At 38.3% G+C, this 16,286-nt stretch overlaps 1 protein-coding gene across 1 annotated transcript; it reads right to left on the reverse strand.

The window, feature by feature from the left end:
• Positions 1-972: 972 nt before the first annotated feature.
• On the reverse strand, positions 973-16,061 carry klhl24b (kelch-like family member 24b). Its single transcript, XM_077244906.1, has 7 exons — positions 15,539-16,061; positions 13,541-14,519; positions 11,568-11,752; positions 9,403-9,521; positions 5,685-5,873; positions 3,782-3,970; positions 973-3,028 (listed from the first exon to the last, which is right to left on the reverse strand). The coding sequence occupies exons 2-7, from the start codon at positions 14,458-14,460 to the stop codon at positions 2,828-2,830; spliced, it is 1,803 nt and encodes a 600-aa protein (XP_077101021.1). The 5' UTR covers positions 14,461-14,519; positions 15,539-16,061; the 3' UTR covers positions 973-2,827.
• Between the last annotated feature and the right edge of the window lie 225 nt (positions 16,062-16,286).

The raw sequence follows: 16,286 nt of genomic DNA on the forward strand, positions 1-16,286 counted from the left end.
GAAGGGGGGTTTTTAGGTTCCCCTTTCATATGTGAAGCGCTATACCATAGGGCTCAAAAGTTCCAGTTTTGTTTCACTGTTCCACTTTTGTTCACAACACTACACAGAACAGAATCCTAAAACTTCTGTGGCTTATTTATATGATTTTGAGCACTTTTCTTGTGATTTTGGGTCAGTAGTGGGGTACGTCTTGGAGTTCTGGCATGGAAACCGCATGTGTTTAGTACGCGCCTTACTGTCCAAGCTGATACCTCTGTGCCTGTTGCCACCAAGTCTTGCTGCAGGTCTCTTGCAGTCATTCGAGGGTTTTTCTGAACCTGCCTTCTCAAAAATCTTGTTGCAGCTGTCGATAGCTTCCTTTTTCTGCCCCGTCCAGGTAGTGTAACCACTGTTCCTTTAAATGTGAACTTGCAAACATGCTTCCAACGGTGTCTCTAAGAATTTTTAGTCTTTTTTTATCTTATTGTATCCTGTTCCTTGTTTGTGAACGTGGATGATATCTTCTCTTAACTTTGTGGACAATTCTTTTGACTTAGCCATATTTCTAAAATTCAAAGTAACACTCAACAAACCTAGCCAGTTTAGATATTTCATGTGTTCTAGCTCAAGCACACCTGGTGCAACTAATGAAGCTCTTGATCAGTTGCATTGTGTGCTTGAAACACTATCTGTTTTGCAGATTTGTGCTGGTGTGAGGGATTCTATTCAGGGGGTTGAATATTTTGAGACTGCAGAAGTCATTAAAAGTTGCATTTTCAGTTGAATTTGGGGAAACCACTTGAAACATTTGTTGTGTTGAGCTATTTCAATTACTTTTGTTTGATTTGTTCGTTGCAAACAACTCGAAGTCTGTACATTTTGCCAATAAACCTGATTTGCAATGGGGGTTGAATAATTTTGATTACAATGTTTGTCGTGTGAGATGGTAGTTTCATAGAAATTCAAGGTTCAATAAAGAAAAAACAAAACAAATATAGTTTACAAACTTTATTAAGGAAAACGTATGCATATACACCAAATTAAGCTCTTGTATATTTCAGTTACTTAGAACAAGAAAATAGTGACAGTTTTAAACATTTCTACAATATTGTACTGGAATTAACACAGACAAAAGCAATCGCACATCTTTGGCGGGTTGTCAAATGTGTATCATTCCGCCACAAAGGCACAAAATGGTTATTTCTTTTAACACACTTATAAGTAATATCTTCTTAAATTGGCATGTTTTCTCTTGCCATAACAATTTTATTTTTTTGGACATACAAGTTTTTGGCATGCACATATAATTCAATACCCTATAAGGACTCATTCAAAAAGAAACTTTTGTATAATAATAAAAAAATCACTCATTCTGTCTATGGCTTTTAGCAACTGAAAGTTATCAGAAAAAGCAAGCCTATATAGCACTCACCAAAAGATACCAAACTCACATCAACTAGTCTATACATTTATTTACACAAAGTCTTTAAACTACACACCAATAAAGGTTAAAGAAAGGCCATGTGTTGTCGCCTTTGTGCGCAGGGTAAAACTGTAAAATTCCCAGAGTAAAATGAACAATGTGTTGTTCTGGTCTTGCAGCTAACAAAACTAAACAATACTTCTAACCAAAAGCAGCCAACAAAGCTGACATCACTAGTCTTAGAATCCCTGGCACAAAAACGCACAATCTTTTGCTGCTACGTCACTACACTGCATGCACAAACACTAAGCTCAGATTACTGTAAGAACAAAAAAAAGGTTTTTAGAGTTTTATAGGAGCTGAGAGTGTGAACTGGCCTTTTGGCCTGATGCATCAACATTGCAAACACTTACTGATACAGTAAACCTGAAGGAGGATCATATTTACATCCGGGACACTGAGAAATATTAAAACTTAAGTGCCTGGTTGGGGCTTTTGGACTTTGATCAAGAATAAATAACTTAAAAAGTGAAAGCACATATATGATTCACTTATAAACAAGACATTCCTGATTGTATTCTATATGCAAGAAATCATGTTTTCCCATAGACTAAATGAAACAGAATAAGCATAGGCTAACATCGTAATGCTTCATATGGCTGGCATTACTAGAAAAGTTCAGACAGAATATTTCTCAAACATGTTTTTCCCCCCCGATAAATGTCATGATAGTCGCAATTTCTACTACAAAATACAGAAAATAATTAATATCACCAGAAAACATGCATACATAAAGCAATATTAAAAGAAACACTATACTTTTGGTGCCTGGTTGATTTTTGTTTGCTATATACCCATTAGACATGGGAGCTTAACAAAAAGTGGTTCCTGCATATTCTGTCTCACAAACATCTGGTTGAATCTTTTCAAACACACTTATATACACAAATCCATCACAACTGAACACTCTCTCGACCAGTCACAAATAATCACAACATTCACCCATTTTAAACAACCACTGACACCATACATTAAAATACAATAGAAAAGTCAATAATAATAATAATAATAATAAAGTGGAAAAAATAAATCACCAATGGAGGAGTTTAACCGAGGGGAAGACACAGATTGCAGAGAACGGGAGATCGGAGACTAGCTAGAATTCACAGCTGTGAATCAATTTAGAAACATTTGTGTAATAGTATGCAAATCTATACAAAATATGTGTGATGCTGTCAAACTGATTCCTGATGGTAGAATGTAAAATGGTTGTGTATTTGTCAGTTTAACGGACAGCTCTCAAAGCTTGTGAACTGAGGGGGGTTGAGACAAACCGTACTTATCTACCTTACCTGTTGTAATGCTCCGTTATCTATAATAAGGCTCAGTTTATCTGCGTCACTGTTGTGAGTGAGCTTTTTAGTATCATGAATGGTAGAACTTCTCATTGTAGCGGTGAATGGTGACGCAGCCATGGTAAGAAATGGGGCGGGGCATGGCGGCCACGCCCGTGATGATGCCTGTGGACGGGTCGTAGCACAGGATGGTGTCTGACGCCTCGCCGTTTTCACCACGCCCACCCAGGATATAGATCTTGCCGTTACATACCGACATACCGCAACTTTCCTGAAAAACATAAACATGCAGGTCTGTTTACACAAGTGTTTGAACTGAGTGCAACAGATAGGATTCAATAGTACATTTTCTCCACAGAGAAACATTTTATTGTGTAAATATTTTAAGACAGATCTAAGGTGGTTAATGGACTAATAGATACTTCTGTAGATGCCGTAAGTCAGTGTGATTTCAATATTTTTTAATTTACCGTTTTCCTGATGAAGGACTACACTACTCACAATACTTACCAATTAGGAATGTTGCTGTTACTATCAAAAACGGGAATCGATGGTATTGTAAATTACTAAAATCACGTCATTCTCCCTATACTCTAAAACAATTTATATATTTGTATATTATTTATATTTTGTAAAAAATTGTTAAAATGTATGTGTATATAAGTTGTCATTTTATAAACACATATATACACACACACACATACATACATATATAAATATATATATGCGCTTTTATCCAAAGTGACAATAGAGAAACAAAATTAATATATGTATATTTCACAAAAGATTAAAAAAGTGGTATTTAAGTTTTAACTGTTACAAATGATTAATTATTCATTTATTACAAATTTCATTTGATACATCAATTGTTATTCTTTCTTTTTTTATGGCTACAAATTATAGTTTGTAATGTTTCGTGTTGCAGGTGGTTTGTTTAGTTCAAGTCTTCAAGAAAAGAAGAAAAAAAGCCAAGTCACTTTGCGCTCTGTAGCCTTTCAAATTGCAGCTTCATTGCAGTCAGTACCTGTTTGCTGAAAGTGTGAACCACAAGCATCCAGTAATCTTCAGAGGGGTCATAGCAGTAGATGGATTTGGTCAGACCTCCAGCAACATAGATGAGATTGTTCAGTGATACGGCTGTGATGCAGCGCTTGGCGATGGGAATGTTGGCCCTTAGCAACCAGGAGTCGGACTCAGGGTCATAGCACTGAACCTAAGGGCAAACACACACAGTGACGTTAAAAAATTTAAATTCACTTAAAGAATTAACTATACAACTGGTAGCAAAAAAAGCCTTATTCAAGCTTGCCTCCTCAGGCTGCAAAACAGCCGCAACCGCAAACATTCATTAATCCCCCTGCCATCCTTGAAAGGAAGGTGTTGATAACAACTTCACATATTTTTGTGATCTTAAAAATATGAAACCACCCTGGAGGGATACGAACTCACAAAAACAGTAATCAGTGATATTGTGTCCTGATAAAAAGGAAACATAAATCGCACACAGACACAATATCTCCTGAGAAAAGCCTTGGGTGAATTTCTATCTTCCTCTCTGTGTGGAGTATGTAATAGTGGACGGGAAGGTATTATAGGGGCTTCACACATTTTAGAAATAGCAGACACTTGTGCAAGAGAATGCTCTGGGCACAAATGATCTGGCAGACTAATAGGACAGAAACATGACTATGACAACGGTAGTAGTCAAATTAAACACACAACATGACATTCAATGCTTTGACCAATCAAGAGTTGAGATATGCGCAAATATTAGTTACCATCAGAACTTCCTTTTAAGGAAGCAGGAAATGCTCCAAAGTTATGCAATTCTCTGAGGACATTTCCTACATTTAAATCAACCATCACAACAAATTTAACAAACACAACGTCAAGCTGTACAATTGTGGAATTAAGGGTCCAAAGAAGTTTTATTTGGGAAGTAAAGGTAAGCTAGTTCAGAACTAATCATATGACCTGCACTGAATCGCAGTGAAATACATTAAGGAAATATCTGCGGCTGAGTGTTTCTCTCCAAAGAGACACCTGGAGAATGTATCAGAGCGGCTGACAGATCCAGGTCAGATGGTCGTAACTGTTGATCTCCAGTAGGAGGCAGCGGGCAATGCATGTACATCTATTGTTCAGCTAAGGCAAAGTCAGGTTGTGATGAAGGAAAAACTCTATCTAACTACAATGTAAGAGTAAGCAAGCTGCCATCATGTAATAAAGGGGTAATCTAACAGCTGGTAAACTCAAGGTTTAGGCGATTGATGCCATTTTGGTCACACACAATGTTGTAGTTACTAGGCTTTGTATACTTAAACATCCTGTCATTCGTGAGCATAGCATATTTAAACGTAGAATGACCTCTGGTTCAATTCAATTATATACTTATAAGTTATTCAGCTTGAGCAAATAAGATAAGCAACTTAATTGAAGAATGCTGTTTTTCACCATACAATAAAATTTGGACAAAAGGAAGACAGAAAAAAAACACAGATATTTCTCAAAATATCTAGTCATTCCGGTCTTGAATGACATAAGAACGAGTAAATTATGACATCATTTCCATTTTTGTGCAAACTGTCCCTTTAACTGTGCCAAGTGATAACAAACAGACTTCAATAAGACATGAATTGTAAGGATTTACTATAGCAACAGCACTGGAATACAAATAAAGACATCACCCATTTCTCAAGAAAAACTATATAATCAGAGTTGTTTTATTTACAGCGGCTGGGTTTATGGTCGACTGCACTGTTCAGAGAAATGCCAAGATCACTACACTGGAAAACAAAGCATGTCAAACCCTGGTGAAGAAATGTCATGTTTACATGGCAGTAAATACACAATGACAAGCAGAGATAATAACAGGGTGGTTTCAAAGACTCCCTACTCCATGCCATGCATCAGACTCTTCTACAAACCTTATCTGAGCATGTGTTGTCATCGGGTCCTCCTCCAATCACAAACAGTTTATTGACACAGCTGATGACGGCTGGCGAGCTGACAGCCTCCTTCATGGGTGCCACTTCCGTCCAGCGGTTTGAGAAAGAGTCGTAGCATTCGACGCTGCTGAGTCGTGACTGACCGTCGTATCCGCCAACGGCATACACCTGTAGAAAAAACACAACGAGATGTTAACTTTAAATGATGACCCTGTACACAATACTCCATTTTAGTGTTGCGTAATGTAGGTAAGCTCAAACTGTTTTTGTCTGTTTTGAAATGTACACATGACGTTTACGTGGATGAAACAATCTGGAAGTCAGCCAGAGCGTGTGGATCTTGTCAAACAAGAACTACCGTTTACCCTTTCATTACATGTTTCTCAAATTGATTTAGTGACAAAATTGTTAGACACACGCACAAGCCTCGAGGCTACCACTGCATTAGCAAAATGACTAATCTGATTATACCTGCGTTTTATTGCATAAGTGGACTAAACAAACCTGATCCAGACAGAATGATGACAAATGTCCATTTGCAGGACACATTATAAATAGTCATGAGGTGAACATAATGTATCACATCTGAATGTGCCAGTGGTTAGAATCTCCTCGGTTACTCTGGAGTAGCCAGAGTCAGGTTTACTTTGAGTAACTTTTCCTAGCAGTTAGAGATAAAAAAAAACCTAGCTCAACACAAATGTAAAAGTTCTGAGTGTCAATTTCCTTTCCTACTTCCAATAAATCCAGTGCGTCCGATTATGCCTACTTTCTAGTAGGTGAAAAGCAGTACAAGAAATGAGTAGTATGTCTGAATTCATAGTGTTTGCAAAACAGTGGAAAATACACAGATGACCTCAGCCGAGATCCTTAAGTGCGCATCCAATGGACACTTTACTGTCCCATGAGGCCACAGGAAAGGAGTTGTGAATGACAGTGAAGCGAAACAACTGAATCACGTGTAGTTGTAGTATATCCGAATTTCATTTAAACTACACACATTCATACCATACATTTCAATTGTCGTGAAGTTTGTTCCTCATTAGACAGTATGAGATTTTGAATGAAACTACAGTTTTGATGATTCAGTGATTGTAAGTTAAAATAAAGTCTTTGTTCATTATTAAAAAAGGAATTCAAATATATTTAAGATAAAAATTTTTTTTTAAATAAATATAGCCTACTGAATGTAATTATTAAAACCTAAACTAACCTTTCCATTAGTATTTAAATATGAATTATGTGTGTGTGTGTGTGTGTGTGTGTGTGCGCGCATGCGTGCGTGTATTTGTTTTTTCTTCCAAGATTTTCAGCCACAAAAATAAGCTAATTACAAAAACCTAACAATGCAAGAAACCCTCCTTTACACTTAAAGGTTTTCTCTAGTTTTGATGTCAAAACATAAACAAACATGCCCTTATCGAATAAGTCGGCAGAAACATGCAAAATAGGGGTAACGGGTGGGAAATTTATGTGTGCAAATCAGGTTCAACTTAAATCATTTAAGACCGTTAAAAACCACCGTTCAAGGTATTTGCATAACCTGGTTATTTATCACAGTCAATGTTAGACTTATTGACCGCATCCAACAGACGCGATCAAAACATCACCGCAGCAAAAACATGACCTCTTTGAGTGCAAAACGTTGACAGTTCTGTGTTGTAACGCATCACTCAATCACTCTTGTTTGTGTAAGTCCCTGAAGAGATTGAGAAATTTCTCGCTCACTCTCAAATGAAAACACGTGGAACGCAACACCCTGAAGAGTTTGTCTCCTTCTCCTGCCTCGTGGCTCAGTTCTGTTAAAAAGAAGGTAAACATGTTTCCCTTATTGGAACACCATGAAAACCGGTTAAACAAGTGTTGGCGCACGAACGTGCTCGAACTCAGAGGGGCAACACATCACTTACGAAAAACACACCAATGTGCTTTCTGGTGAGCCTTTGTTCAGACTCAGATATTATTGAGACGGTCCTATCACCCCTGGGACTCGTAAGATGTTATATCAACAAACAGCTATAGAAATCATCATACAGGAATTATAAAATGTCTTCAGAGGAATTAGATTAGATAGATTAGATTTCCTGTTCAGTGTGTGCATAAGGAAAAGGCTTATATGCTGACAGGGTGTGAGAATGAGAGTCATTCTTTCTCATTTAAATGTTAATTATAATTTTATATCACACACTTGCATACACAATAATCACATACAGTATATCTAACCAGTGTCAGCATGGCTCACATCAGATTATTGCAGCTTAACCCTGTGGTCATGCATTTCATTTTTCAAGACTCAGTGTTGTGACTTCAGTTGATTAGATTCTATCTGTCAGTCATGAATCTTTCACAACCAACAAATCCAACTGCAGTCAAACAATCCATATGTCTGAAGGAGTTGCTGCTCAAAAACAAACCCAAATGATCGTTTGGGGTCAAATTAGCTTTTGAGAACAAAACTAGCATGGGCCTGAAACACAGAGTTGGAGAGACTATAGCAGACACCCAGAGACAGGAAGCTGGGGGAAAATATCTGAACAAGCCACAATACAAAGCATCAAAACAAACAAACTAATAGAAAGAGGCGTTTATGCAGACAGCAGGCTATAACTTACAGTGCATTTTAATTAGTGATTGCACATGTAGCTTTTGTTGGCTCAGTCCATTCCATTAACAAGACACACTTCATTTATTGAACGTTTGAGCCAGTTCCTCACCGATTACATAAAATGCATCAGATCTTTCGCAAACAGGACAGAACAAAGCTATTTAACCCCCTGCCAAAGTAAATCAGATTTCTGGAGCTGATTACATTCGTTAAGAAATGTTGAAAACAGCTCATGAGTGATGCAATATCTAGTCAACTACACAGATCCAAACTCTTTTGACAGCGCCCTTATTTAATGGTTCACATGACTGATCAGTTCAAAGTCAGTTACTGATTATTAAGAAAAAAGGCAGTGTAAGCAAACCAGCTCCAAGGGAGAGGTTAAAAATGAATAATATCATTGTTTAATGAAAACAACGTTTAATGAAAACAAGTTTCAAGCAGGAAAAGAAGAACAAATCGAGACTTTGAAAGTGATAGAGGAACTGAGCACAAGACAAGGAGCAGTAAATGAGAAGCAGGCAATCAATTATAAGGGTGGGAACTTGTTTGAAAACTAAACACGGATAAAGATACTCCAACAACCATTTCTATATGTGGGAAATATTCATTATTGTTAGAGGTATGTAAACCACAGGCCATCATCAAAATAGGAAATCAATGTCTTCTTCCTGTGGCATGACTTAGAGCCAAGACTTTAATTCATGGGACTCGTTGAAAAGGCAGCAAAAGCCAACAAAATGCCCTTAAAAGTTAAACACTGGAATGTATTGGTTTGTTATTGATTTCTAAATGTCTCTTGAATGGATTGATGGTTTCATGCGCTCAGCCGCCAATAATTCACAAAACACAACACATTGTGGTTGGCGCAAACAATGTTTATCCTTGCTACAAGTCAACTGGTAATAAATCTAGTCTTGTTCAAGTTTTTCACATTTGAGTACTTGTATATTTTTGTTCCTAGTTGAGGGCATGTGAAGCAACCTGTCCATGGTATCTACCAGAAGAGGGTTCCCCACATAATATGTTTCCAGTTAGGTGCTTCTAGTGGGCTATTGGTTAGTGTATGAATGTGGAAGTAGTTCAACTCACCTTTCCTAACAAGACAGCCATTTTGTGTCTCCAGCGACCCTTGTTTAAGGAGGCGACCCTGATCCAGATGTTGAGCTGGGAGTTGTACATCCAGACATCCCTGCTGTTGATTCTACCCCCTGAAATTGCAGCACCAATTGGTCACCACCATTCTTGCATGTGCCGTCACACACTGATTATAATCCTTGCAACAATGTGAAAAGGTAAATGACACACTTTGTGAATGTTCCTGATTTCTTATCTCATATAAACACATTATGTAAATAATAAAAACCATAATTGTGGATGTCCCAGTTCTGAGATAATGCCGGTGAAGTAACATAATTAGACCAGATGAACCAAAGTCATACATTTATGAAAACAAATTTCCAATGCAATAAATAAACCACAATTCATTATTTGCATATACACTACCAGTCACAAGTTTGAGCGTGACTGAATTTATGTTTCTCATAATCTTAAAATGTTTTAATACTTAAAACTTGAAATGGGTTTTGTATAAAATAAATGCATCTCTTACACCAGATAGTGAAGAAAAATCCACCAACAAGCATATGGCATGCTACTGTTTAAAAAGCACCCTAGGATGCACCTCATGAAGTTGGTTGAGAAACTGCCCAGGACTGCATTTCGCTAAATCACAGTAAGTAGAACGTAGAACTATTCCCACCAATGATCTCTAAGATCGACTTGGCTCACAATGCTTTTGGGAAACTCAGTCCTGAGCTGTAATCTAGACAACGTGTGGCTACATTGAAAAACTAAAACTATAAAGTAGCTTTGATTTGTGAAACATTAATTTAGTCACTACATAATTCCATTTGTGTTATTTCATAGTTTGAGTGACTTTACTAAAAATTACACAATGTAAAAATAGTAATAAAGACTGAGCAGGTAGGTAAGACCAAACATTTGAATGCTAGCGTATCGGTTAACGTATGCATCTGTGTGATTGTGCTAACAGAAAGTAGTAATCTACAAAACTGTTCCAGTTCTTCAGGAAGCACCAGGGTGGAAAGAACATACTAGACTCAGCAAAGCTGCTCAACCTGAAGCTCATCTTTCTAAATGTTTCCATTATTGTCTGACTTGCATATCTTAGTCTTGAGTTTGACATATATGCAGGTATAGTTAGACAAACACACAGGCTTCCTGCCTTGGAAAAGCCTGCCTGGCCCTGGCTTCCTAAACAAACTTCAAAGGAGGAGTATAACAAAATGTTTAGGGAAGAATTTAACTTAAAGGAGGTTGAAACGAGAGAAAAGGAGAGAGAGAGAGAGAGAGAGAGAGAGAGAGAGAGAGAGAGAGAGAGAGAGAGAGAGAGAGAGAGAGAGAGAGAGTTAACTAGCAGATCTGTTCTCTTGGAAACACGTGAGCGCTTGGCACATGCAGAATGTAAACTGATCGCTCAGGATTCTAGCCCCCTCACTCTCTCTCCAACACCTTTCTCGTGAAATAGCTGATCTCTTTTAATCATGTCTCTCAATCTTTTTTGCTGAACCTGCTCGCTGTTCAAAGTGAGCTGCTCTGTAATGCGTGGCGCCCTGCTGTGTCTAACAAAACCCTGCAGACTAAACCAGCCAAAAGATGAACATCAAACTGACATTAATTGAAAAATTAAGACAGAGGATATGGATAATTGACAGATGGAGGGCGTATAAAAACAGCAATTAAAAATTTCTAAATAATGCCTTTAACAGTTAGTAATCCATATATTAAAGACCTCACAAAATCAAAAATTAAGTTTTGTGAGTTGTTGTCCATGTCTGTTAGCTTTAATGTCATCTATATGCCAATGTTCCTCTAAAAACTGACAAAATTAGCAGATATACGCATTCAAAATGTATAGTTTTTCCTATGTTAGACCGAAAATATTAATAGCTCATCTTGCACTTACAAGATTTACTTATTTATTTAAAATGTATAAAACGTTTTATCCAACCAAATGCTAGAATGAGAATATTCTTCTCCATAATGCTAGCATTAGCAATCTTCCTGGATGTGATGTAAACAAAAGGCTACCGGCATTGAAAAAGGAACAAGGCCTTTGATATACCTTGCCTAAAATTCCTAAACAACACAGGGAAGAAAACCACGTCAAGCCTAACGACAATTGCCTACAAAACAATTTAGAGCTCAAGAATGTTACAAATATGCATGATTACCTGAGACCAGGATGTCGTTCCTGAGGGCACACACAGCATACTCTGACTTGGTGAATTCTGGGAGTTTGGCTAAGGATTTCCATTCCCCAGTTACCGGATCATAGCACTCGGTGTACGGCAGGTTGAAACCTCCCATTCTCTCACATCCTCCAACTACCACAATGACCTCAGAGAATCCTGTAGACCTGCAGGGACATGACAGGATGTCAAACTTGGACACATGGAAAAAAGTAAATCATTTAGTCCTTGTAACATTACAGAAAATAGAAAGTGTTCACATGGCAAGCACATATTTTGTCATACTATTAGTACGCACAACTCATTGTTTACACTTTGTTTTCTTGTCATTTTCAGTCTAATTGTTCACTGAATGACACTGAAATTAGAAAAGCACAGAACCATTTCTAAGAATAGCAGTAAATATCACTGTCTACTAGTGCCCAGAGCACAACATGCATTCTCTGTTCAAAGAACCAATCGGCAGGCAAACACATTTTTTCCAGAAACAACTTCCCCCATTTTTTTCCCTGAAATGCTCTGCCTAGAAGACTGTGCTCTCTGTGTAAATGATCATGGGGTTGGAGAAAGCTCAAGTAAAGATGCTAAAGTTAGAGTTGAACTTTGAATAACCTCTCTGGGGGAAAGAGCTTAGAACGAATAGAGCAAGTCGCCCAGTCAATTCATGCAAACATGGAAAATTTTGATCAGTCTTTTATGTGTGATGTAATTAGTGTAAATGTGCCGCACCCACATAATTCACTGAGAATAATTGGTGGAGATCAGCTAGGCCCATAATTCAAATTTAATAACCATCGCAAATCTGCCTGGAAACAGAAGGTGGAACTACAAATTTCTGCCAGTTGTAAGACGACACCTGTCTGAAAACTCGAATACAGTATGCTGAATCTGAGGTGGTGTTTCGAAAGTATTTTTTTTTTTCACCAAACCAAGGAATAACAAAGGTACATGGAGTTGAAAAAAAAGCACCCTTGCATTGTCTTGCATGAATATTTAGCACACTTTTGTAAGTTTAGCTGGTTGCGTGAGACTTCGGCTGCATTTATCCTAATGACTGTGCTACACCTTTCTTCAAGCAGTCTATAATGAGACGGTTAATAAATAAGCCCTTTAAATTTGGTGGTTCCTTCTGCGAATCACGTTCAGGCAGAATCCAGGTCACTATACATTTGGCTCTGAGAAAAACAAAACAGAACTCCCCTCCCCCTGCTCTCTCACCCCATGCTCCTCCAGACATAACAAAAACAGAGTGCACACTGCAAGCAGGATCAGGTCAACAGGAACATGTTTTGAAACTCAGGTGTTTACAGTGACTATTATAAGTGAACACACTTATGCTAGGCTCTGTATGTGTTATGAAGCTTGTGAAGTAAGAATGTGTACGGGCAAGCCCTGCTGAGACTTTTTCCCTGCCTGAAGGGGCCGTCTCTTCTTGCTCCATTTCAACTGTACTTAAAATGTGGCTTGGATTGTTCCATATCCATAAATTAGAGCATTGGGTTTCCAATGATCACCTATGGAGTGCAAACCTATAAAAAAACAAGCCTTCAAGTTACTTGTTAAATCATGCCTTCGTGTTTTGAGGATGACTGAATCTATAATGTAGCTTTCTGAAAAAGGTTGCAGAAGTCTCTGAGATCTTTAAGGACATAGCAGAACGTGTTTTATTTTCAACCAAGCTAGACAACTACAAATAACTAGTAAACTCTCATTTGCTTGATGTTTCTTGATAGCTAATCATTTGAAATCAAGTCATAGTAATCAAACACTTTGATAGTGACTTGAGTGAACTAGACAAACAGTTCAAGCAACGTATAAAAGACTCTTCTCTTTCTTGCAATCACTGGTCCATTTTACAGTTTAAACTGCTTTTAGTGTGTAAAGATTGAGGCTTGGATTAATATGGTGCTTGAATAGGAGTACATTATTAGCACAGGAAATGTTGCTAGAAATACCTGCGTGGACGGGTTCTAGGCGACATCATTTCGTTGCCCAACACATGATAGCGTCTGGCTTCGTGCAGAAGCTGATAGCACTCCGGTGCATTTTGGATCAACTGGTCACCTTCTACCGTCTGTACGAAATAATTCGGATGCAGCAGGGGCAGGCGGACATGGTTGAGGAGGTCTTTGAGCACGATTCTGCGGTGGTCCACATCGTAGTACACCCAACGAACCACTGCTTCAAAAACCGTCTCCTCCTTTCCAATGACTAGCTCGTCACTAGCGATGTACTCCTCCAGTTCTTCCTTACGCAAGTCCAAGAATTCTTCATGCTGGGCCACGTCGGCAAAGCTCTGCAGCGCGTAAGAACGGCAGCGGCTGGCCAGTTGCTTGAGGGAGTGCGCGTCGGCAAAACGCTGGATGCCCAGGCAGTTGCATGGGTCAAGTTGGTCCTCCAAGAACTTGGCACAGGCATCACGGAGAGTGTTGATCTGGAAGAGGCAGGAGGTCTCAAAGATGAATTGCACATTGTCTGTGGTGATGCGGGCACGTCCAGTGTAGACGTACTGTAGGAAGGTGTCCATGGCTTCGACACGGATGCCGTTGATCTCCACCAACATCTCACGGCTCTCACGGTGGTCATTGCAGAACATTGCACGGAAATAGCTGCTGCAAGCTGACAACACGGCGCGGTGGCATGGGAACTCACGACCCTCCACGCTGATCACCACGTCCGTGAACAGTCGGCCATCACGGAACTCATTAAACATCTGCAGAATGCTCTCAGAGTGGCACGGGCCAGAGGTGAAATCGAACACATCATGATTACCAACGGACTTGTTGTCCATTTCCAGAACCTTTCTTTTAACTGCTGGAGACTCACGGACTCCAGAGTCCTCCCGGTTCAGTCTTCTGCCCAGAATAAGTACCATTGCTATTAGACCAGTGAGCCAAGAGGCCCTGTAGACAATAGAAGAAAATGATGCCTCAGCTGAAAAGAAAAAGAGAAATATTATTTGAATCAGGAAATCCATTACAATGAGACACATTTCTGAGTCATTGCTTTTGTACCTAATATATCTGTATCAACTGAAAATAAGCTTAAAACTACAACCTATACAGCTTTTCGGGCTCAATGTACAAAAGGTAAAGGAGCTGCTGATCAACCATGCAATAACATACACAATGTGTTGCCATGTTGGCATCATGTTGCTGGCAAATTTTGTGACAAACATATGACAGACATTAAGTATTAAACCTTTTTTAATAACAGTTAAATGACATTTGAACTTCTTTTATATCAGAGAAGTAAAAACCGATGCCTAATTTACAAAAATGTAATTGTCATGACAACCTGACAAACTTTTGTTTGTCTCACAATGGCCTCTCATTGCCCCGGGGGAATTCACTAGACAACAGAATGCTGCTCTTCTTGTACTGCAGCCGCCTAGCGGTCACTTCCGTATTCAACAAGAGGATCAAAACAAAGAACTTGGGAACGTCAACAAAATAGAGGCTACTTCAGAAATTGACCTGCCACCACGTGTTGACTGACAAAATTAATCATTCAAATTTGTCCATAACACTTAATTTAAGATTAAATTCAATCTTAATGAAATTAAATTATTACGTTAAATTACATAATCGTATATGCTTTTTAAAACATATTTATAGCAGGCTGTAAACTTAGTAAAATTCCATAATTCTTGTGTCGCAGTTATGTCTTTTTTTCAACACGTTTAAAAACAGATAGCCTACCTCGGTATGACGAATTTTAGATGAAAATAGACAAATAGTATTTTTTTATTGCATTGGTTACGTGGGACTTAGGCTATATAAATACATGCATTATGAATACATATTACAATTAATTGTCACAAAATGTGTTTCATAACAATTCCATTTAAATTATCATAGATACAAAACTGTTACAGAATAGAATAGAACAGAAAAGTACAATACAATACAATAAACTTTAGGCCTATAATATTATAACAAGCATAAACTCACCAGTTTAAAAAGTGAAGACTTTGTTGTGGAAGTCTCTTGAATAGCCTACTTAAAGTCAGAAAATCAGTACATGAAAACTCTGCTCGTCTACCCCTCGGCAGTCATCTCTATTCCAGCAATGAACCCAGAAAAACGTCTGGGGAAAAAACGGTCCGCTGGGTGCTTTATTGCCATCATCACATCCGAAAAACACGAGCGGCAATCAGCTGATGACGCAGGGAGTTCTGTGAAATGCAGTCTTCATGTAGGCTGACAGAATGACGATAGAAGCTCAGGTGACTACAAGTTCCAGAGTGCCCAGAACGCCACATGGCCACAGATTGTTTGTAAACGTTTCAACAGTCACAAGAGTGGCGGAGGTGAATCTCACGTCGGAAAGATATTCAACTCGTTCTTTTTTTTTCCTCTTAAGAGTTTGAAAGAAGGTTATAAAATACATTCATATGCAAAAAAAGTAACACATTTTAGTAAACAATCATATACAACACGCACACATGACTTATTGACGTCTTTTTGTTTTTGTACTGCGCTGATGATATTTTCTAACGTTATCCCCTAACGACCGTAATCACAGAAGAGTATTTTTACATTTTCATTTATACATTGCTTAGTATGCTTTATTTAACCGTCTGAACTGAGATGAGAGAACACGGTATTTAAGTTTTTCCTACATTGTAAGAACATTTTTACTTTTAGAATATAGCCTACTAACTTATATGTGAAACCAAGACACGTGTGTTTAATTTGG

This window comes from Siphateles boraxobius, unplaced genomic scaffold (assembly GCF_051911475.1).
Source record: "Siphateles boraxobius isolate OS27281-9 unplaced genomic scaffold, OSU_SipBor_1 26, whole genome shotgun sequence".
NCBI lineage: Eukaryota > Metazoa > Chordata > Actinopteri > Cypriniformes > Leuciscidae > Siphateles > Siphateles boraxobius.

Coding starts and splice junctions, on each gene's coding strand:
- klhl24b (XM_077244906.1), bottom strand. CDS start 14,460: ATGGTACTTATTCTGGGCAGAAGACTGAACCGGGAGGACTCTGGAGTC. Junction 11,753..13,540: donor CCTAGAACCCGTCCACGCAG/GTATTTCTAGCA, acceptor ATGTCCCTGCAG/GTCTACAGGATTCTCTGAGG. Junction 3,971..5,684: donor ACAACACATGCTCAGATAAG/GTTTGTAGAAGA, acceptor GTTTGCCCTTAG/GTTCAGTGCTATGACCCTGA.